Here is a 23,338-nt window from a genome sequence, read left to right as displayed (position 1 = left end):
CAGAGAATTTTATCTTTTAAATGCAACTTATTTCATATCTTTATGTGCTTCAGAGGCTGAGATAATTAATTTTTCATAGGCGTTTTCAATTAATTATTTTTATTTCAGAAAACCCTCAGGCAGATGGGGACCTTTTCTAAAAACTGGCTTAGGCATTTGCAGACCTTTTTTTGCAGGCGTTTCAGGCGTCAATGGGTTAAAAAAATGTTCTGTTTCCGGTCCACCGGCCGGGTGAGTGCCGTTTGTGCGGTTGAAATTTTTTTTTTTAATGCCGGTTTTTCGATATTTTTTTCGGGTTCGTAAATCTAAAATCGAACTTGACATTTCCGCATTCCCAGGGCTTTCCACTAAGGCTCATACTAGCCAGCCATGACAAATAAGTAGCCAGCCGGGGGGGAGTAAACACAAAATAAACTCCTGTGCACGCAGTTCCCAGGATTAAATGTATTTTCAACAGACCATTTATTTATTCACTTTACTCAAATACAAAGTAAAATGGCAGTAAATCTTCTTTCTTTTCTTGCGTATTGCATCATGAGGCGTTCCTGGCTTTTAAATCTCTTATTTTCGGTGCATGACACATTCACGCAGCTGAGCATGCTATGAATTAACAACGACAACCGTCTGCAGTGGGGCTACACAATTACACACTCAGCGAACATTTCGCCATGTGTATGAAAATACACTCCAACCACTCAGTTTGGTTTCATTTACAACCAGCGGTGTCTTTTGATGCCAGCACGTAATTGAACGAGAGAAGACTGGTTTACCGGAGACAAAATAAGCGTCATCTCTGCTTCTGTTCCCTCCGACACACTACTGCCTCCGCCGAGTGCGCGCGCGCACACACACCGCATGTTGGGGCGGCGGATGAGTTACTCTCCCTTGATCAACGAGTCAGCGGGGAATTTGTGGTTATTATCGGTACAAACAGCGCGAATCACAACTTAAATGAGTGCGGTTCAGTTTGACAGTATTGTCAGTCCATTAGATAAACATTTAATTTTATTAAAATCAAAAATTAATATTTAGAGCCTGTGGGCTACAAAAATAATAGTCATTCAAGTAGCCAGCTGGACTTAATTGTGTGGCCGGCAGCCGGCGCTTGTGGAAAGCCCTGTCGAATCAGCTCTGCGCATGCGCCGTGCGGCACAAAAAAATGGCAGCCACCATGAAGGAAGGAAATCTGGAGTTTTCAAACATTTGCTTAAGTGTGAAATCGCAAAATGGTATTCTAGCGAACAACAAAATAGTAAAGATTCAGAAAAACAAATCATTCAGTGATCATTTTAATAGTGTAATTTCATCCGAACTAGGCCTAACGCTCGATTTAGAACTACAGAAAGTCCGTGTGTCGGACATTTTAAGTACCTTTGTAAAAATTTTGCAAATGTTGCAGTCAGCATTTAAAATGCTAACTTAAAGATTTGTACAAGTTTCAGTTGATTAAACCGTCATATTTTATTAAATGTGTCTGCTTTTGTAATAAAAAAGTACTGAAAGAAAAAACAAACACAGCATTGCGATTTCTTATCCATCCATTAAAAAAAAAAATCCCTCCCTCCCGACTGAAAATTTTTTTGCTCACCCGGTGGACAGGAAACAGATTTTTTTTTAAGGATGGCGTTATATCGTGACTCGTATACTTACCGGCCTATTTGGTTTTTAGCTATGTTGAATTTAGTTCGTTTGGTCCACGGCAGGCGTCACTTATGCAAGACTTCGAAACGTGAAGTGTCAGCCAGGTGTCAGTGCCGCCATTTTGAAAATTGCTTTCCAAACGAAATCTTGCACAAAGAGTTTAAAGTGCATATCACGGGTAAATTCAGGAGCGAGATCAATGTAATTCTCCTATTTTATATTAAACTTTGGTCAAATATCTGTAACATTCTGCATTCTCTGCAATTTTTTTACCTTGCGCAATACCAGAAAAATTCAAAACTCAGCGTTTGGATTTCCCGGCAAACACTGATTTTCGTGAAGTTGCGTGCGGGACGCCTCCCTCTGAATCCTACGTCAGTGCTGGTTTGTTTATGAGAAAACGACCTGGTGGTTTTCTGCAAATTTCTTCAACGTTATTGCGTAATTATTAAAATGGTTAACAGATGTATCGTAGGAGGGTGTAGCAACACCGATCTTGATGGGATTAGTACTCATCGTTTCCCAAAAGACCGGACAATGAGAGAGAAACGGGAGCGCTTGGTCTACACAGGCTGTGCACTGAAACCGTGCAAAGCTCACGCAGCCTGCTGGCGCTTCCGCAGGTGACGTCACGAATCTGGCTCCAGACTCCCTTGGGATTTTTCCAGACGCGTTTTGTTATTATTTTTTTCTGCTGTAGACAGATGGCCTTGTGCAAAATTACCCTTCTGGATGAGTGTGTAAAGGGACGTACTTTCATATATAAAAAAAAAACGAAATTGGTCCAGGATAAGCACTTTAAATGATGATTACTGCCTACTTTTTTTTTCCAAACTTTCCTGATTGTTACCAAAACAAAACAAAAAACTTCCAGCTTGATTACGTCAGCATTCGAAAAAGAGGGCGCGCGTCTTTTGACAAACCCTGTCCGAAATCGCGCCCTACTCACTATATAGGGCACAATATGGTGGGGACGCCATTTTGTAGTGCTGTCCGCGCTGAAAGAAATCAAATTAAAAGTCTCAAATTTGATTTAATAAAAGGCAGCGGCAAAGAAGAAAGTATTCAACCTAGATTTAAAGAACTGAAAGATGCAGCTACTTTGTATTTATTAATGTCGGAAACGCGCTCAGTATAATCTGAATTTATCACAAGAACACATGCATGTATTTATTATTTTGAAAACCCACCAGCCGACTGATCCGGCACGTTTTAATTGTGCGACAGTAATGGCGTAAATACCAGTGCGACGGAGTAGTGTCCGAAAGCGTTTTTTCCTCTATCCAGTAATTCCTTATACAGGGAGTAGTGAACGAATGAGCGATTTCGGACACAGGGAACGTTGGCAGATGTCAGTCACTTTTGGCCCTTTTCCACTACCCTTTTTCAGCTCACTTCAGCTCGCTTCAGCCCGACACGGCTCGCGTTTCGACTACCTTAGAGCAGCACGACTCAGCTCGCTTCAGCCCTACTCAGCACCCAAAACTCGCACCGTTTTGGAGTGGGGCTGAAGCGAGCCAAACCGAGCCGAGTGGGGCTAGGGGCGTGAGGAGACACTCCCCTGTGCACTGATTGGTGAGGAGGAGTGTCCTCACATGCCCACACACGCCCCGCGAGCGCGCTGGGATCTGTAAACACCATAAACCCGGAAGAAGAAGAATTACGAATTATGAGAATTTCTGAAGCCTTATGCGCCTCGCCTCATCTATACGCTCTTGCCAGTATCTGTTGGTGTTGTCGGTGACAACAAGCCACAGCACCAAGACCAGCAACACTAACGACTCCATGTCCTCCATGTTTATTGTTTACTATCCGGGTTGTGAGACTACCGCTTAAAAGCTCACTGATGTCACTGTTTGCGCCGCCTAACGGCATCACGTGACGTCCACCCACTTTCGCTAACTCCACCCAATGTGTCCACCCACTTCCAGCCAGCACGGTTCAGCGCGGTTGTAGTCGAAATGCAACTCCAACAGCCCCACTCAGCTCGACTCAGCCCAACTCAGCACGGCACGGCTCAGCCCGACTCAGCCGCGTTGGTGGTGGAAAAGCGGCATTTGATTTCCGCTGTACGTTTCACTTCCGTCCTACGATGTCTCGCACAGGTCTCGATGAATCTCGTTTACGGCCATCGCGTTGACATATGGACTGATATATTACAGAGCGCATTTCAAACACTCATAACTTGCTCTAGCAGCGACACAATAGCGATCAAAAATGCATTCCGATATTTAATAAAATGAGAAATAGGATTTTGACGATAAAAAATGTTGCCTTCAGTTCTCCTTTAAACGCACGCACACATACCCGCTATCTAGAAAAGCATTGCAGCTGCTCAAAATACATCCTCCAGCTCTGCTACTGTGCTCATGCAGAAAACATTTCCAAAATGCAACATGCTGGCCTCTTCCCAACACCTCCACACCTCCCTGGCTGCCTGCATGCCCCTGGAGGTTGGCTATGACGTCAGAGGCTGAGCTTCGGCTGGCCTCCAGCACTGTGGGCCCTTGATGGTTGTGGTGGGTCTGGTAAAGTGGGCACAGTGCAGGCAGCACATGGCAACGCCAGGTCTGTAATAACCTGTATGCACTCAGCAGACCATTTCACTAGTGCCCTTTCTCTGTAGTCCTCAGCAACCTCTTGCATTTGCTCATCAGCTCCAGTTACTCTCGCACACAAACATACGGATACGACGGTGAAAAGTTACGCGGTGTCTTTAGTGCTTTGCCAATTGCAAATCGGCACGTTTACTACGCAGTCCCTAAGAGATTGCATTTATTTGGAGATGAAGATGTACAGTCTAATTCAACTACAAGTTTGGCATTTTATTTTAACGAACCACGCCAGCGTATACGCTCCAAGTTCAATGGATGTGGTGAGGTCACTCTTTCTCCCTGCCAGGACCGTTTCTCTGCCAGTCCGATTCCATTCGAAAACCATGCACCGAAGCCAAACACCGCAAGCTGCACCATGTAGAAAATGACAGAACACATTTTTGTAGATCCGCAATAAATAGAGTGCAATAAAATTTTATGTGAAAACCGAGGAAGATGCAAGTCTTACAAAAACAACCACTACTCTCCTCGAAGCTATGCTTAAATTTACAAGTATTGAAAACAGTTTATAAAATCACATTTACTGTCTCCTTTACAAGGTGGCGGGAGAGAGGAAAAAAAAAAACCACCCAACCAAACAAAACGAAACACCATTTCCGAAAAACCAGCACAGATTGTGGCACAAATATCAAGTGGACACAGAAGGAGATTGTTGATAATAGCAGAGCTCGTGTTGCTTTTGCAGGACAGCATACCTGTAGGAGGGCTGCTGCTCTTGCGCTTCAGCCATCTGTCCACCGTCTCTGCGCTCACGCTCTCCAGCACAAACTCGTCCAGCATCTGCGGGTGCAGCGAAAGGTACGCCTTCACTTTCTCATCCGTCAGACCTGCAAGACAGCCACTGCCATCAGTCCCTGTGCTTCGCTTGTACAAATATCAGAGCAGTGCGAAACACATTTGTCACAGGCATTTCGAAGAACAGCTCGAGTGAACAGTATCAACAGTGAATGAAACTCGCGGCACCCGGAAGCATGAGGCTACGCTAACTGGCAAAGACTCTACCGTACGTGCTCGGCTAGAGGAGAAAATCCGACACCAGCACATAACCAAAGCTTAAAGTGCCATTCCACCATTGGATGTATTCTTTGGCATAAAATACAATATATTTTGACAACATATATAAATGGCATCACTAGACAGAGAAATCTTTTAGCTTCAAAATGATATATCAAACATAATTTGACAACGACAAGTATATTCATTTTGCGACCAAAGTCACCTACCCTTTTAATTTCCGCGCGTGATGTCATCGGCAGGTTCCCCTTCTTGTGTACCGTGTGACGTGGCACATATTATCAGCAATGGCGGATAGAACGCGATAAAAATAATACCAATAAATCTAGCTAATACCAATCAATCTAGCTAACTGAAAGATTAACTCAAAATTTTTCGCAATTTTTTTGGCCCCCATATACGAGGAGAAATGACTCTCTCACTTTGGGGGTTTCCTGGTCTAAAAATAGACCGACACGTGGTACACAAGAAGGGGAACCTGCCGATGACATCACGCGCGGAAATTAAAAGGGTAGGTGACTTTGGTCGCAAAATTAATATACTTGTCGTTGTCAAAAAATTATGTTTGCTATATCATTTTGAAGCTAAAAGATTCCTCTGTCTAGTCATGTTGTCATAAAATATATTGTATTTTATGCCAAAGAATACATCCAATGGTGGAATGGCACTTTAACTGAGGGGAAATTTTTTTTTTAAATATACACTACCGTTCAAAAGTTTGGGGTCACTTTGAAATGTCCTCATTTTTGAAAGAAAAGCACTGTTCTTTTCAATGAAGATCAGTTTAAACTAATCAGAAATCCACTCTATACATTGCTAATGTGGTAAATGACTATTCTAGCTGCTGGTTTTTGGTGCAATATCTCCATAGGTGTATAGAGGCCCATTTCCAGCAACTCTCACTCCAGTGTTCTAATGGTACAATGTGTTTGCTCATTGCCTCAGAAGGCTAATGGATGATTAGAAAACCCTTGTACAATCATGTTAGCACAGCTGAAAACAGTTGAGCTCTTTAGAGAAGCTATAAAACTGACCTTCCTTTGAGCAGATTGAGTTTCTGGAGCATCACATTTGTGGGGTCGATTAAATGCTCAAAATGGCCAGAAAAATGTCTTGACTATATTTTCTATTCATTTTACAACTTATGGCGGTAAATAAAAGTGTGACTTTTCATGGAAACACAAAAAATTGTCTGGGTGACCCCAAACTTTTGAACGGTAGTGTAAAAATCACAATTTCCTATATCAGCATAAAATTCACAGGACATAAAAAAAAAAAAGGGTTCTGTATCAAAGTCATTATTTGTCCGATAATGAGCCGATTAGTATTTAATGACTTTTTTCAATGTAATACCAGAGAAGAAAACAGCAATGATGGCGCATACCGTCTATTTACTTACAGTACGTGTTATTGCATAAAAATAACATATTACTGTAATTTGTAAACTTTTAGGGTAGTATGTGGTGAGTTTCAGCATTGGTGGACACAGGTTTTAACTCTTTACCCCTTAATGACGGCACGGTGGTGTAGTGGTTAGCGCTGTCGCCTCACAGCAAGAAGGTCCGGGTTCGAGCCCGGCGGCCGGCGAGGGCCTTTCTGTGCGGAGTTTGCATGTTCTCCCCGTGTCCACGTGGGTTTCCTCCGGGTGCTCCGGTTTCCCCCACAGTCCAAAGACATGCAGGGCTGAGGTGCTCTTGAGCGAGGTACCTGACCCCTGACTGCTCCGTGCGTGTGTTCACTGCTTCAGATGGGTTAAATGCAGAGGATGAATTTCACTGTGCTTGAAGTGTGCATGTGACGAATAAAGGTTTCTTCTTCTTCATGACGACCCCGTGTATATCCCATAATACAAGAAGCATATCTGTGTTGAGTATAGCTAAGCACGTCCTGGACTATAATTCACTCCGCATTCTTTACTGTTCCCTGGTTTTACTGCACTTAAATTACTGCTCAGTGGTGTGGGGAAATACGTAGAAATGTTCACTTCATGCAATAACTATACTTCAAAAAAGAGCTATAAGAATAATTCATAGTGCTGGTTACCGAGATCATACTAATTCACTATTCTTAAATTCAAAAGGTTTAAAATTCAGGGATATTATAGAATATAAAACTGTCTTAATAATGTACAAAGTAAGGAATTATAAAGTACCAAGGAATATCCAAACACTGTTCTCGGATAGAGAGGGGGGGGCTATAATTTTAGGGGGAAATTGAAATGTAAAATTCGCAGTGCTAGGACGACGTTAAAAATGTTCAGTATCTCTATTTGTGGAGTAAAGCTATGGAGCAGTTTGAATGTGGAGCTCATGAAATGTACAACTATAAACCAGTTAAAAAAAGGTATAAGGAACAGATCTTTATGAGGTATAGGGAGGAGGAATTACATTAACATTCTATTGATAATATAAGTGTATATATGTGGGTATGGGTACGTACGGATATATTATATAACAAGTGAGTATTTGTATATATATATATATATATATATATATATATATATATATATATATATATGTGTATGTACAGTGCATAATTGTATATAATATATAAGCATAATATGCATAATTATGATATGGGTGTCTGTGTACGTATGGATGTGTAGTTATAGGTGTGTATAAGTATGTACTGTATATATGTATGTGCATGCATAAGTATCTGTATATATGATTTGATCTATATTATACCACGTTGGTATGTTTTCTTTATTTGTTGCTTTTGTATATATATAGTTTATTATGGTGGAAAGTGGCGTTTGATTAGCGGTGGTATAGAGGGTTAGGATTTGATAAGTTATTTACTTCTTCCTCATCCTTTCCGAACATCATTATGTTACTGCCTTGTGGCTACGCTATTCTGTTTGTTTATGACAATGTTTTAATTATTGCATTTTTTATATATTTTTATATCTTCTTTACTGTTCGGAATAAAGCAATCAATCAATCAAATCAATCAATAATGACATATGACACCGGTGTGCATGCACCATAATGACGACTCTGAATTTGCCTCTACGTACGTATTTTACCCTTTACAGGTATCCCAGGTGAATATTTATGATAAAATGTATGAATTTGGAAAAGATCATTGAGCAGCGTTATCTAAAGCATCTTTGTAAAGTTGCAGTAATCATTTATTGTACACCATTTGAGATGAATTCTTCATGTAAAATGTGAAGATCGGTTTTCACACAGGTATTCCTCACCTTTCAGACACGACCTGCGAGTCGGTGAATGGTGAAACATAACTTTGAGTGAGTTTTGTATTCTGTGTCATGCCCTCTTTTCAAAAATGTATGATGTGTCATGATTGTTTCAGCATAATGAAGGAGAAAACTGATATGAACTAAACCTTGTCTTTAGACTTTTTTTCTTGTGAATATGTTCTAAGGGTGAACAGTATATACGTATACGAGGGTAGCTGTAGCACCTGCTTTAAAGGAACAGTCCACCGTACTTCCATAATGAAATATGCTCTTATCTGAATTGAGACGAGCTGCTCCGTACCTGTCCGAGCTTTGCGCGACCTCCCAGTCAGTCAGACGCAGTCCGACGCGCTGTCACTCCTGTTATCAATGTAGCTAGGCTCAGCATGGCCAATGGTATTTTTTGGGGCTGTAGTTAGATGCGACCAAACTCTTCCGCGTTTTTCCTGTTTACATAGGTTTATATGACCAGTGATATGAAACAAGTTCAGTTACACAAATTGAAACGTAGCGATTTTCTATGCTATGGAAAGTCCGCACTATAATGACAGGCGTACTAACACCTTCTGCGCGCTTCGGCAGCGCATTGATACGGAGCTCAGATATCAATGCGCTGTCGAAGCGCGCAGAAGGTGTTAGTACGCCTGTCATTATAGTGCGGACTTTCCATAGCATAGAAAATCGCTACGTTTCAATTTGTGTAACTGAACTTGTTTCATATCACTGGTCATATAAACCTATGTAAACAGGAAAAACGCGGAAGAGTTTGGTCGCATCTAACTACAGCCCCAAAAAATACCATTGGCAATGCTGAGCCTAGCTACATTGCTAACAGGAGTGACAGCACGTCTGACTGACTGGGAGGTCGCGCAAAGCTCGGAGAGGTACGGAGCAGCTCGTCTCAATTCAGATAAGAGCATATTTCATTATGGAAGTACGGTGGACTGTTCCTTTAAGGGGTAAAGCCTTAACTTTGGTCAAAATTTTTCATTTCAAATCCACGTCTGTTCACGCCAGCTCAACATCAAAAGACATCCAATGAACGCTTCGGATTTCGGCTACACGTGCTGTTTTTTTTTTCCCCAGTAAAATTGAGCGAGACATGATGGCAAGCATTTTCAAAACTGATTCGAATGCGTGAAGAAAATTATGGACGCCAGAGAAGCCTTCAAAATAGAAAGCAATTTAATACTCATTATCAGGGCTTTGAATTTGTAAAATTCACACAGGATGTTTTAAAAACGCTAGGACTTTCCAGAGGATCGGTCATGTTTTCAATCTGCATGCAATTTGACAGGATCAACCACATGAACATAAAACCGCCATGACATCTAGAACATTCAATTCATGTTATATTATAGGGTGTGGTTATTAAGAGAACGCACATATCCGATTAGTATCACGTACCGTCTAATACACAGAGTTTGATGTCAGGGGCAAAGACAGGTTTTAAAGTGCCATTCCACCATTGGATGTATTCTTTGGCATAAAATACAATATATTTTATGACAACATGACTAGACAGAGGAATCTTTTAGCTTCAAAATGATATAGCAAACATAATTTTTTGACAACGACAAGTATATTCATTTTGCGACCAAAGTCACCTACCCTTTTAATTTCCGCGCAGTGAAACGTGATGTCATCGGCAGGTTCCCCTTCTTGTGTACCACGTGTCGGTCTATTTTTAGACCAGGAAACCCCCAAAGTGAGAGAGTCATTTCTCCTCGTATATGGGGGCCAAAAAAATTGCGAAAAATTTTGAGTTAATCTTTCAGTTAGCTAGATTGATTGGTATTAGCTAGATTTATTGGTATTATTTTTATCGCGTTCTATCCGCCATTGCTGATAATATGTGCCACGTCACACGTCACGTGGTACACAAGAAGGGGAACCTGCCGATGACATCACGCGCGGAAATTAAAAGGGTAGGTGACTTTGGTCGCAAAATTAATATATTTGTCGTTGTCAAAAAATTATGTTTGATATATCATTTTGAAGCTAAAAGATTTCTCTATCTAGTGATACCATTTATATATGTTGTCAAAATATATTGTATTTTATGCCAAAGAATACATCCAATGGTGGAATGGCACTTTAAATTTGTGCACCATGGCGAGCATAGCGAGCCTAAAAATATATATTTTTTAAACTATTTTCGCGCGTAGCGTGCCGAAAATATTTGACGTATCATTTTTAGTAATTTTTTAACCAATTATAAATATATCGAGCAATAAAAATAATAGAAATTACATAATCATGTGCAAGTAGTGCTGTATCTAAAAAGTCAAAAGTTTTCTCCAACATTCTGAATAAATAAAAAAGATAAAAATAGTTCATGATCTTTTTATATGCATGAAAAATGGGAAACAATATGTAATATCAATCTATTTGCACAAGAGTATGGGCAGCAGAGAACTTTAAAATCTCAAACAGTGAAACAATAATGATCTAGAACAATCAAAATATCAAAAATATGACGTATATTATGTATCTGTCTAAATTAAGCTATTGATACATATCGAAAAAGCTAGAATATGTCAATTCAACAATATATCAATTAAAATAAAACAAGATATCAATATATAATATAACCACATAAAATAGTTTGTAGTATGTCTTTACATATATTAATAATATGTCCACTAGTATAATTAGTATAACAGTCATTCAACAACACAAAGTTATTACTCTTAGAATTATCACAAACCGACAGCCACGTGTTATCGTGAATCGTTGAGAATTTCACAACATAAACAAAGGAAGTTTACGACATTCAGACGTCAGAGACTCCGACACGGTTTACGGTAATCGCTAGACGCATTTCATGTTCACTTCATGTTATGAAGCGACTGAACAACAAATTGAAATATATATGCGCCAAAAAATGACATTTAACAATAATTTAAAAATATTTTGGGTTCTCCACCCTTATGAAACAGGATTCTAATTTGGGCGATTTTCGTATGTTCTATTTTGGGCCTTTTGACAAGCCCGTAATTTGGGCGCCGTTATACGGTATGTAATTGGGGCTGTATTTGCCCTTGGATGTTGATGTTGGATTGAAAATGAAGACATGGAAATGGCGCGTTCTTAAATTACTCTATGGGACTCGCTGTTTATTGTATTGCTGCGTCTCCAGGGAAAGACAGGCGGTCCTGATGGAGCTGAGGGAAGAAGACGCCCAACTTGATTGTGTTTAATAGGCAATTAAGTCCTTGTGTGTTTGCTAAGTGCTGCCGTTTATTGTCTTGGTTGTCAGCGCGGGCAGCCATTTGCTGAGCTAGTGTGGGGTTCTAATGCACTCAGTGGCGTCTGAGAGCCGATGCTGACGTACATCCTCGGATGTGGCCTAGCCTCTGTGGAAGCCATCCTTTAATGTTAACATTGTAATGTAGGCCAAGTATTGGAGCATCATGTCTGGATTGTATTTCTCAGTGTCTTTTTATTAGGCATCATTCGGTCAGACTAAACAAGTCACTCAGCATATCGTTTATATGCGTGAAAACAAAACTAGTATACAAAAGTGAATTGCTTAACGATTAAAATGAGGAAACGATCAAAGCATGGCATAGGAAAGGAGAAGGAACTGGAACAATATTAGCTTATGGCTTAATACTTAGAATCGTTTTACGTAAAAAAAAAATGGGTAAATGAAAGAAAGAAGAGGGTCTAGACAAGTTGTGTATGGATCTAAACCCTACAGCAGGAGATCAAGATCAGATGGATGCCTCATTAGTCTTTGAATACGAGTTGCTCGTTATCTTTTTGGGGTGATTATTTGCAGATCTGCTCCAGCCTGATAAAAGGTCATATATAAGTAGGAAATAAAACATGACCGGGTGTGCTGTTACACGATATAACCATGATGACGTGGTGCAATATGAGAATGTTATTTTACACTAATATTCTGCAATACTATACTCCTTGTTATGCCGGCTTTGGTTGTTTACACAGAAGTAAACAAAGCTGGCATAAAGCCGCTCCAGTTGGTTTTTACACAGCGTGTATTGCGATTTTAGAGACGTATTCATCAAGGCAACATCTCTTCCTGGGAAGTCCATGCTCATTTCAGCAAGACAGTGCCAGGCCTCATTCCGCACGGGCTACAACAGTGTGGCTTTGTAAACACAGAGTGCGTGCGCTTAACTGGCCTGCCGCCAGTCCAGGTCGGTCTCTTATTGAGAATGTATGGCACATCATGAAGATGACAATCACTGTGTCGAGCAGCTCAAGTCTTGTATCAAGCAAGAATGGACAAAAATTCGAATTGCAAAAAACTGTGATAATTAGTATCCTCAGTGGATTACGCTCCTACAACAGGATGTCGCATAACACAGTGTCGGCATCTAAAGTGATGTACGGTATAACGTACTATGTGTTGGAAATATCCCAAGCATAACAGTTGCTTCAGAACAACAATAACGGCAGGCAAGCTGAGCACTGAGGTGCTTTTGCTAGCAGTGTACATTTATACCACTCCTCAAACGCGAGCAAGGTTACTGAGCATAATGTTTCTGCGATCAGAAGTATGTTGGAAGAGAACTTAAAGATAAGAGGTAGAAAAGCACACGGACTGAGACGTCTGAATTTGCGCCGGTCTTGGAAAGAGAATCTTAAAACGTCAAAAACATCACACCCCTGTCCCGCCATGCCGGCTGTACCTTTTACATACAGTAGACGTCATTTCTGGCTCGGTTACTACCAACTGTTCAGGTCCAGAGGTGGAACAAAATGACTCCGTTCTGCATTCGGACCTTGTATTCCTGGGTTGAACAGGCTGTGTAAAAGGGGCTACTGATACACCCTGAAGTGGATTACGTTCCTATAACAGGATGTCCTGAAGCGATTTATTCCTTGTACACTACAGCAATTTGTAAATTATTACAATTTGTCATTATGGAACGCCCATGAGACCAGGTTAATGTTATATCAAGTTACAAAGTTCTCCCCCCCCCCCCGAAGTTGATCAGACACTTGTCAGGTCATCCTATTCTGAAGACTTTCCTGTGCTAGAATGCTTAAAGGAACAGCTTTACCTCTGTTACAAAGAGCAGACACCGGAGACTTTAACATTTATAGAAGTACTCTTTACAGAAAGCTTCACAGGTTCAACGATTAAACATTATCCATCCATCCATCCATCCATTATCCGTAGCCGCTTATCCTGTACAGGATCGCAGGCAAGCTGGAGCCTATCCCAGCTGACCATGGGCGAGAGGCGGGGTACACCCTGGACAAGTCGCCAGGTCATCGCAGGGCTCAATTAAACAATATTATTTGTTAAGCAGAACATTTTACCCGTCATCCAAGTCCTACTGTTGGTACAGAAATGTTAACGTACTAGAACTGGCATGTTACTATCAACCTGCGAGTTGACTTGCAGCTGGAATTGCTGTCCGGGCAGTTGTGTGTGCGCGTGTGCCATAGTCTACGTAACTCGTTGCATTATTTGTATTTCCTCACCGAGCGTCTCCGCTTGAAGAGGAACTTAGCTGGGAGGCACGTGTTCTGCATGGACACACACACACACACGCACACAGACACACAAATTATGAGGGATCGCAAAACCTGATCCGCGTCTGGATTTCAGCAGGGTAGCAAATGGCTACAGACTGTTTTGGTACACAACAACAAAAGCCAAACAGACGAGGAAGGCAGGGACTTGATGCTTTGCGCACTAAAGTTGATCCAGATGCACAAGTCATCCAGCCTTAACAGCAAATCTTGGAAAAACAAGCAAGGCAGTGTCATTCTGATAGCCTGCAGCCAGCTATGTGCTCTGTGTGCGCACCTCTCCTTTTTGGTCTCTTGCACAGATGCTGCGTGTTCATTAGGTTCTTTCACAGACGCCCGGGTCTTCGCGCAACACCATGTGCGCGTGAGCGCGCGCGCTTAGGAAAGAGTTTGAGGGGGGAGGGGGGGGGGGTTCGACTGACGTTGTCCAGACACGAGACAGTGCTCTTGAGCTGCATACAGCCTCACGAGACTCCTCAAGTCGGTGCTGACGCACATGGACAGAGTGCACTGCTTAATAAATCGACGACAGGAGGGGATGCAGAGACACAACAGCTAAAGCAAGAGCAGGGCAAGGGAGCGTCACGTCTCGCCTCGTCTGTCTTCTTTTCACCGGAAAGCAGAAAAGACTTCCTGAGTCTCTGAATTTATGAAGTGCACTCAGTTTTAGGCTGCTGAAAACGGTGCCAAAATAAAACTGTCCCTATTAATTGGTTTACGTCAAACTGTCCCTGCCGAACACTCGGCCAAAGACATGCTCTCACTTACTGACAGAAAGCACACGCTGACGCCAAGAGGGGTTGAAGGTTTTTGTCAGGTTTTTGATTTAACATCCTGCTGTTTACTAGAGCTCAACCCTTCACTTATTCCAACAAGGCAAGCCTCTGCCACTTTAAAACCACACAATGAAAAACTAGGGCACCTTGCTTCCAGCCGTCCCCTGCCTTAACCCCATGTCCTTCATAGTTCAGGCAACCAATTTTGGTGAGAATGCTAGCTGAGGGAATATGGTCAAATTAAATTACATCATCAGAGCTCGTTGGTTTGGACGACACCAGTCATGTCCTTCTGTTCCTTTTCTCCAATAGATTGTCCTGGTTTCCACTTTTGGCCTTACTATAGGATGGAAAGCCATCCAATAAAATGCTGCAAGGTCACCGTCCAGATCGGATTCCAGGATCACCTTCACCTCTTCTCCAAATCCGAACATGACAACAATGCAAGTGACTGGTTCAAACCATTTGTTAGTTGTTTTTTTTTTTTTTTAGGGTGTATTCAGACCAGGATAGTTCGATAGTTCACTTGCTTTGGTCCGAACCAAATGTTTTTTAATTTATTTTTTCATTTTGGTGCGGTTTGCTTTCACACTGTACATTTTAGTAAGCGGACCAAAATCTGTCAACAAAGCCACGCGCCCTGAGGTCGTTCAGCTATTGGTCAGAGACGACACGCGCACAAAGCGTTAAGTTCAAAAGTAGTCATGGAGGCTTTCCGTGCTGTTATTCTTTTTAATGTCATCAAAGCTATATGTTTTTTCCAGTTTTTATTGTTTTCACAATTGTGCGATTACTATGCTGTTGTACAAGTAATTTATCAGCGACGACTTCAAAGGGCAAGGCGGCTACGGAGGATAGCGCTGATGAGCGCACATCATGTTGTGACAGTTCTGGCTCTTCACGCAAGACGAAGGAGGTATGTGTCGGGATATTCGCCTTATGCATCGTAATAGATGAATTTCTTTTTTGCGTCACTAGTACCGCCACTTTTTGAAAGAATGTCCCTGATTTTAATGTAGGTCTGACGGAGTTTCTTCACTTTTAGCCGACATTGTTCTGGGGAGCGCGTGAACCCCTTCTCCTTCATTTTCTCACTGAATACAGCAAACACGTCGGCATTTTTGTGTGTTCTCTCCAAAAGCTCAGATATGTGGACATCTGCCCATATATCCACAAGGGGACGCGTTTCTTCCTCGGCCCACATTTGCCCCCTACTCATTTTTTGTACTCTGTAGTCTAGCCTACCACTGGTCTGAACGACTGTTGTAAGGTTCCCTTGACAACCGAAACAGTGTTTGCACTTTGCGGTGGAGTGTCAAGACACTGTTTCCCATAATGCTCGACAAACGACGGAAGCTCCCGAGGTACAAAAAAGCAAAACTGTCGGATTAGGTCCGGTCTGCTTTCACACCTCCAAAAGATCCGCACCAGGGTTCCTTTGGTTCGGACCGAGTCCGACCTTGCAGTTCGGTCTCGGTCCGCTTGTTTGGTCCGGACCAGAGTTCGGTGGTTTGTATTCAGACCAAACCAAAAGGTCCAGACCAAGGGAAATTTGGTTCGTTTGGTCCGGACCAAACAACGTAGGTGTGAATACGCCCTTAAACTGATAAAGCACGGTGTTTACCGATATGCCCTTGCAAATACAGGAAAACAGTTTAAAAAGTACCTGTGCTGCTGGAAGGTCCTTGTACCTTACATTTATTGGACTCTGGAAACAAACAAACAAAACAAAACAAAACAAAACAAACAGATTTCAAGACTCAAGTTCTACCCTACATATAGAACTACAGCTTAGATTTTTTCCATTTTTAATTTAGCAATCTAGAAATAAAACAAAAAAAAAAGCAAATGGAAGGTGCGCAAACGCAGGTAGTTAAAGTGCATATCACGGGTAAATTCAGGAGCAAGATCAATGTAATTCTCCTATTTTATATTAAACTTTGGTCAAATATCTGTCACATTTTGTGCAATTTTTTTTTTTTTTTACCTTGCACGATACCAGAAAAATTCAGTTGAAAATCAAGCCATTTGATGCGAATTGGTCCGCCTCGGAAAAAACTTGGCATTTGGATTTCCCGGCAAACATTGATTTTCGTGACGTCGCGTGCGGGACGCCTCCCTCTGAATCCTACGTCAGCGCTGGTTTGTTTGAGAAAACGACCTGGTGGTTTTCTGCAAATTTCTTCAACGTTATCGCGTAATTATTAAAATGGTTAACAGATGTATCGTAGGAGGGTGTAGCAACACCAATCTTGATGGGATTAGTACACATCGTTTCCCAAAAGACCGGACAACGAGAGAGAAATGGGAGCGCTTGGTCTACACAGGCTGTGCACTGAAACCGTGCAAAGCTCTCGCAGCCTGCTGGCACTTCCGCAGGTGACGTCACGAATCTGGCTCCAGACTCCCTTGGGATTTTTCCAGACGCGTTTTATTTTATTTTTTTCTGCTGTAGACAGATGGCCTTGTGCAAAATTACCCTTCTGGAGGAGTGTGTAAAGGGACATACTTACATATATAAAAAAAAAAAAAAAAGAAATTGGTCCAGAATATGCACTTTAAGTAACCTAACCAACAATCATTCAACAGCTTCTTATTCTGATTTTGTTGTTGGGGCGGCACGGTACTGTAGTGGTTAGTACTGTTGCTTCACAGCAAGAAGGTTCTGGGTTCGAGCCCAGTGGCCAACGGGAGCCTTTGTGTGTGGAGTTTGCATGTTTTTTCCGTGTCTGCGTGGGTTTCCTCCGGGTACTCCGGTTTCCTCGACAGTTCAAAGACATGCAGTTAGGTTAACATGGGGCAGCCACGGCCTGAGGTTGGGCTGAAGTGCCCTTGAGCAAGGCACCTAACTCCCAACTGCTCCCCGGGGCGCTATAGCATAGCTGCCCACTGCTCTGGGTATGTGTGTGCGCTCATTGCTTATTTGTGTATGTTCACTGCTTCAGATGGGTTAAATGCAGAGAAGGAATTTCACTGTGCTTAAGTTAATATGTGACAAATAAAGGCTTGACTTCAATGGATAATTATATCCTGTTGAAGGGAAACAGGAGGATTACCGTCAAGGAAGACGACATAATCAACAACAAAATTGCCTCAATATGTCAAATCTCAGAGAAAGTAAACAGCGTGGTTTAAAACAGCTTCACTGTCATCTTGAAGCGGAGGTGTGACAGAATGCGGGTGGGATAAAAAGCTATTTACTCAGAATGCTAGCCTCAGCTAAGCTAATGGCGATCTGAGTACACAAGCTCTTCATCCCACCTGCATTCTGTCACACCCCGCCCCCAACTCTGTGATTGGTTGCTCGATTATTGGCAACAAGTGCGTACTGAGCCGTCAAATCGGCTGCGTGGGAGCTTAAACAACGCACCAATAACAGCGACAGAATGAATGGGAAATTAACATATCTACAGTGTTGCTCAAAAGTTTGTGAACCCTTTAGAATTTTTTATATTTCTGCATAAATATGACCAAAAAAACCCATCAGATTTTCACACAAGTCCTAAAAGTAGATAAAGAGAACCCAATTAAACAAATGAGAAAAATATATGACCAAGTATAATATTTAAGGAAAATGATCCAATGTTGCATCTCAGTGAGTGGCAGAAATACATCAACGGTTTTCTTTCAGTATCTGGCGTGACCCCCTTGTCCAGCAATAATTGCTAGTCAATGTTTCCAGGAACTGTTGATCAGTCCTACACATCAGCTTGGAGGAATTTTCACCCATTCCTCTGTACAGAACAGCTTCAACTCTGGGATGTTGGTGGGTTTCCTCACATGAACTGCTCGCTTCAGGTCCTTCCACAACATTTCGATTAAGGTCAGGACTTTGACTTGGCCATTCCAAAACATTAATCTTTATTCTTCTTTAACCATTCCTTGATAGAATGACTTGTGTGGTTAGGATCGTTGCCTTGCTGGATGACCCACCTTCTCTTGAGATTCAATTCATGGACAGATGTCCTGACATTTTCCTTCAGAATTCGCTGGAATAATTTAGAATTCATTGCTTCATCAATGATGGCAAGCCGTCCTGGCCCAGATGCAGCAAAACAGGCCCAAACCATGACACTATCACCACCACGTTTCACAGATGAGACAAGGTTCTTGTGCTGGAATGCAGTGTTTTCATTTCTCTAAACATAACGCTTCTCATTTAAACCGAAAAGCTCTAATTTGGTCTCATCAGTCCATAAAACCTTTTTCCAACAGCCTGCTGGCTTGTCCACATGATCTTTAACAAACCGCCGACAGACAGTAAATGTTCTTTTTGAACAGCAGTAGCTTTCCCTTTTTTGCAACCCTGCCATGCACACCATTGCTGTTCAGTGTTCTCCTGATGGTGGACTCATGAGCATTAGCCAATGAGAGAGAGGCCTTCAGTTGCTTAGAAGTTACCCTGGGGTCCTTTGTGACCTTGTGGACTAGTACATGCCTTGCAATTGTAGTCATCTTTATTGGTTGACCACTCCTGGGGAGGGTAACAGTGATGTTAAAATTTTGTCCATCTGTCTGACCGTGAATTTAGGAGTTTAAACTTTTTAGAGATTGTTTTGTAACCCTTTCCAGCGCATCAAGGGCTCTTTTCCTGAGTTCCTCAGAAATCTCCTTTGTTTGTACCATGGTACACTTCCAAAAACATGTGTTGTGAAGATCAGACTTTGACAGATCCCTGTTCTTTAAATAAAAAAAAATAAAAAATAAAAAAACAGGGTGCCCACCCACACCTCACTGCCATATATGGAGAACACTGGACTCTAATTTCACCTTCAAATTAACTGCTAATCTTAGAGGTTCACATACTTTTGCCACTCACAGATATGTAATATCGGACCATTTTCCTTAATAAATAAATGACCAGATATAATATTTTTGTCTATTTTTTTTAAAAATCAGGTTCTCTTTATCTACTTTTTGGTTATATTTATGCAGAAATATCGAAAATTCACAAACTTTCAAGCACCGCTGCATCCAAGTCAGTTAGCCATGCTGAGCTCAATGACGTGATCGTAAAACAGTCAGTCAGACTGTTGATGAAACGCCCTGTCGAATTTTCATGCTTAGCTTGGCCCCCTGTAATCAGCAAACAAGCTGTTACAATTAACATGTCATATCTCAGTGAAAACAAACACCGAGTTTACTTGTTAATCCTGTGTCACGGGATTCCTGTTGTCCTTTACGTCACACCACCAAGTAAATAGGTGAAAAGCTTTTAGTATATAGTCTCGATTGTACATTTTGGATTAACGGATATTGGATTTTTTTGCGTTTGAGGAGCTATACTGAAAAATGATGCAAAATTCTATTCTGGTGATACATTTTTTTGAAAACAGACAATTTTGTGTTTTCCAGTTTTTGCTTCAGAATCAGAAATCCGAATCAATCAGTCAGTCAATCAATGCTGTGTAAAGGGATCCTGGAAATAGACGTCATTTTCATTCGCAAATTATAAAAGTTTTTTCTTTTGCTTTGGGTCTACTACATTCCAGAAAGACATGCTATGTACTATGAACGTACGATGAGGCTCAAACACAGTGCTGCTGCTCGTCAAAATGGGATCCTTATGCACCTTGTCATGAGAATACCTGTATGATTTTAGAGGAAGATGGAGAATGTTCATTCATGAGTGATGAAAATAATGCAAGTTATTATTTTTTACACTGAATTCAATAATTTTCTTGGAGACCAAGATCTATCTATCTATATATATGACATTATGGTCAAAAAATAAATTTTCTAATTTTAATATTTTTTTGCATTTACCTAACACTCAATGTTTCTTTTGTCATGTTTAATAAGAATAAAGATAGTATCTTGCTTTATCTGGCCTCCACTGTGGGAAATTTTTTTGATTACAATTCAAATGCTTTTGTAAAATTGATTTCCATATAAAATAACTCCATCATGAAGAATTAAAGCCCCTCCTTCACAGAGGAGTGAAAATATTGAATAAATTTCCTCTTTTTGGTTGCTTGGGTTAAAAATGCCAAGTTATGATGACTGAATTGATTATTCACTTAAATATGAATAATATGATACATTTTGGGGATTTGATTTGGCGAAATAGGACACAATGGAAAAATCAAGAACACACCGGAAAGATGAGAATAACGGCGGTGGTAAAAGAACAGCGACTGTACCGGCTGAAGGTCGCGCGGGTCTCTGCTGCGCGCGCGAGCAACGGGACATCACTACCGCACCGGACGGAGCGCGAGGTGGGGGCGGGGCAAAATGACTGGCCGTAGATTCTATCAAAAGTTTGATTTAAATTGACCATGGCTGTAAAATATTGGCTAAAAACACGGAAACGGTACAAAATATGAAAGTAAGATGAAAAAGAAACATTCTATTGCCTTATACTGCAAGACTAAAACAAAATAAAACTGTCAAAACTCTCCTTTTCAGCGATAACGTCCGAACAGATCACCTGCGTAACAGAAAGACCGCAAACGGAAGCACGATCAACTTCTAACTGCTGGAGTGGAAAATTCCATTCTACACATGCAAATTGTTAATGTGTGTCCTTCCCCACACACACACACACACACACACAACACGCTACGGTAAAAAATAGACCACAACTCATTTTATAGCTCAGAAATTCATACAAGACCAGCTACCATCGTAACATATTCTGTAAGAAACATATTCTATACCCAACTTTCAGCTTTCGTTTTAAAAAACAAAATCACAGATTTATAACTAAATTTTTATATGGCGTAGTGATTTTAAGTTACTACTTTTGGTGAGGTCGTGACCTTGACCCTGAGGCTTTCCGTTCAGATCAAAACACACGATCGTATTGGTTTTGGGTCTGCGGGAAACGGAGTTACAGTACAACGGTGATCAAATATTTTGCATGATGTTTTATTACGGTTATGATTATTCTGTGAGCGCACCAATCCTTAGGTGGATAAAGTTACAACTTAAAATACAATTAGTGATAACTGTAGACTTTTCAGTGGACTACAGCCTTTTTAAGGGAATGCGATGTAGTCGACCGTTTATCATGTCCCAGATCAAGCCGCCATTTTTCCACAAATTTGCAGAATTTTTGCCAAATTCTGAAGAGTATTCACATCAAAGATTTAGTTTTATCTGTATTATTTCTTTCATCCTTTTATTTCAAATTAAAACCAACATCACCATTCAAAACCGTACAGTTTATTGACTGAGTATATTTAGTGGGGCACCCCCACAGTACCCAGTTTCTGAGACAGACCCATATATATATATATATATATATATATATATATATATATATATATATATATATATACACACACACACAGCATGTGATCGGTGTGGGCTCTATGGAGCGGTGGGTAGTACGTCAAGAAATATGGCTTCAATTTGGAGCTCAATAAAACGTCCTTTAGGCTGGGCCACAGAAGGAAACTGCTGACGATAGACTCCAACCCCTCCCTAGAAGATTCGTTGTTTTTCACACTCACTATTGTGGAGTCCTCTGGTCAGATTCGAACAGGAGGGAAAAGTGAAGCAAGTGTTCATGGGAAAGCCTGGTTACACAACAGCCTGCAAGCTGTGCTTTTGGAGAATACACTGGGCCCTTACAATTGGAGTGTCCTCATTAAATGCTCAACCTAGAGCTACACAAGCACTTCTTGTTCAGAAGAGGGTTTTTTTTAAATAAAAAAAAAAAGTCAAATCTACAAACGCTACAAAAAACATCACACAACCTCACTGGGAATTGAATGCACGTCAGATGATGAAAATGCAATTATTAATGTCTTAAAAATACAATAAATATCCTTAAACTATGAACTATGATCCTATAATTGTGCACCATAAATATGGTATGTAGAGACAAGGTTAGCTCTTCGTTAGAGTGATCTAACATCAAGGTTAGAGCCTTCATTGAGTTTGAGAATTTTCTGAAATTTGTCTTTCTTCAGCAGTAAAACTTTGTATGCATTCTGATTAATACTTCAGTACTTCATCAAAATAATTTAAAAGACAACTGAAGGCAAAATTATCATCAAAATTATATTTCTCATCTCATCTCTATCTGCTTTATCCTGTTCTACAGGGTCGCAGGCAAGCTGGAGCCTATCCCAGCTGACTACGGGCGAAAGGCGGGGTACACCCTGGACAAGTCGCCAGGTCATCACAGGGCTGACACATAGACACAGACAACCATTCACACTCACATTCACACCTACGGTCAATTTAGAGTCACCAGTTAACCTAACCTGCATGTCTTTGGACTGTGGGGGAAACCGGAGCACCCGGAGGAAACCCACGCGGACACGGGGAGAACATGCAAACTCCACACAGAAGGGCCCTCGCCGGCCACGGGGCTCGAACCCAGGACCTTCTTGCTGTGAGGCGACAGCGCTAACCACTACACCACTGTGCTGCCCATTATATTTCTCATTTTATTAAATATAAGAACGCGGTTTTGATCGCTATTTTGTCGCTGCTGTAGCAAGTTGTGAGTGTTTGAAATGCGCTCTGTAATATATCAGTCCATATGTCAAAGCAATGGCCGTAAACGAGATTCGTTGAGACCTGTGCGAGACATTGTAGGACGGAAGTAAAACGTA

The 23,338-nt window shown here is 41.2% G+C and overlaps 1 protein-coding gene across 2 annotated transcripts in view; it reads right to left on the bottom strand.

Annotated features, from left to right (window-relative positions):
* pde10a (phosphodiesterase 10A) overlaps positions 1 to 23,338 on the bottom strand; it is a 224,873-nt gene that overhangs the window by 116,571 nt on the left and 84,964 nt on the right. For both annotated transcript variants that reach the window (XM_060925457.1, XM_060925458.1), the window contains exon 2: positions 4,952 to 5,083. In XM_060925457.1, coding sequence (XP_060781440.1) covers positions 4,952 to 5,083 — 132 coding nt within the window. The remainder of the gene's footprint in view (positions 1 to 4,951; positions 5,084 to 23,338) is intronic.

This window comes from Neoarius graeffei, chromosome 7 (assembly GCF_027579695.1).
Source record: "Neoarius graeffei isolate fNeoGra1 chromosome 7, fNeoGra1.pri, whole genome shotgun sequence".
In the NCBI taxonomy this organism is placed as follows: Eukaryota; Metazoa; Chordata; class Actinopteri; order Siluriformes; family Ariidae; genus Neoarius; species Neoarius graeffei.
The sequence above is the reverse complement of the archived record's forward strand: the minus strand, read 5'-3'. Positions and strand labels throughout refer to the sequence as shown.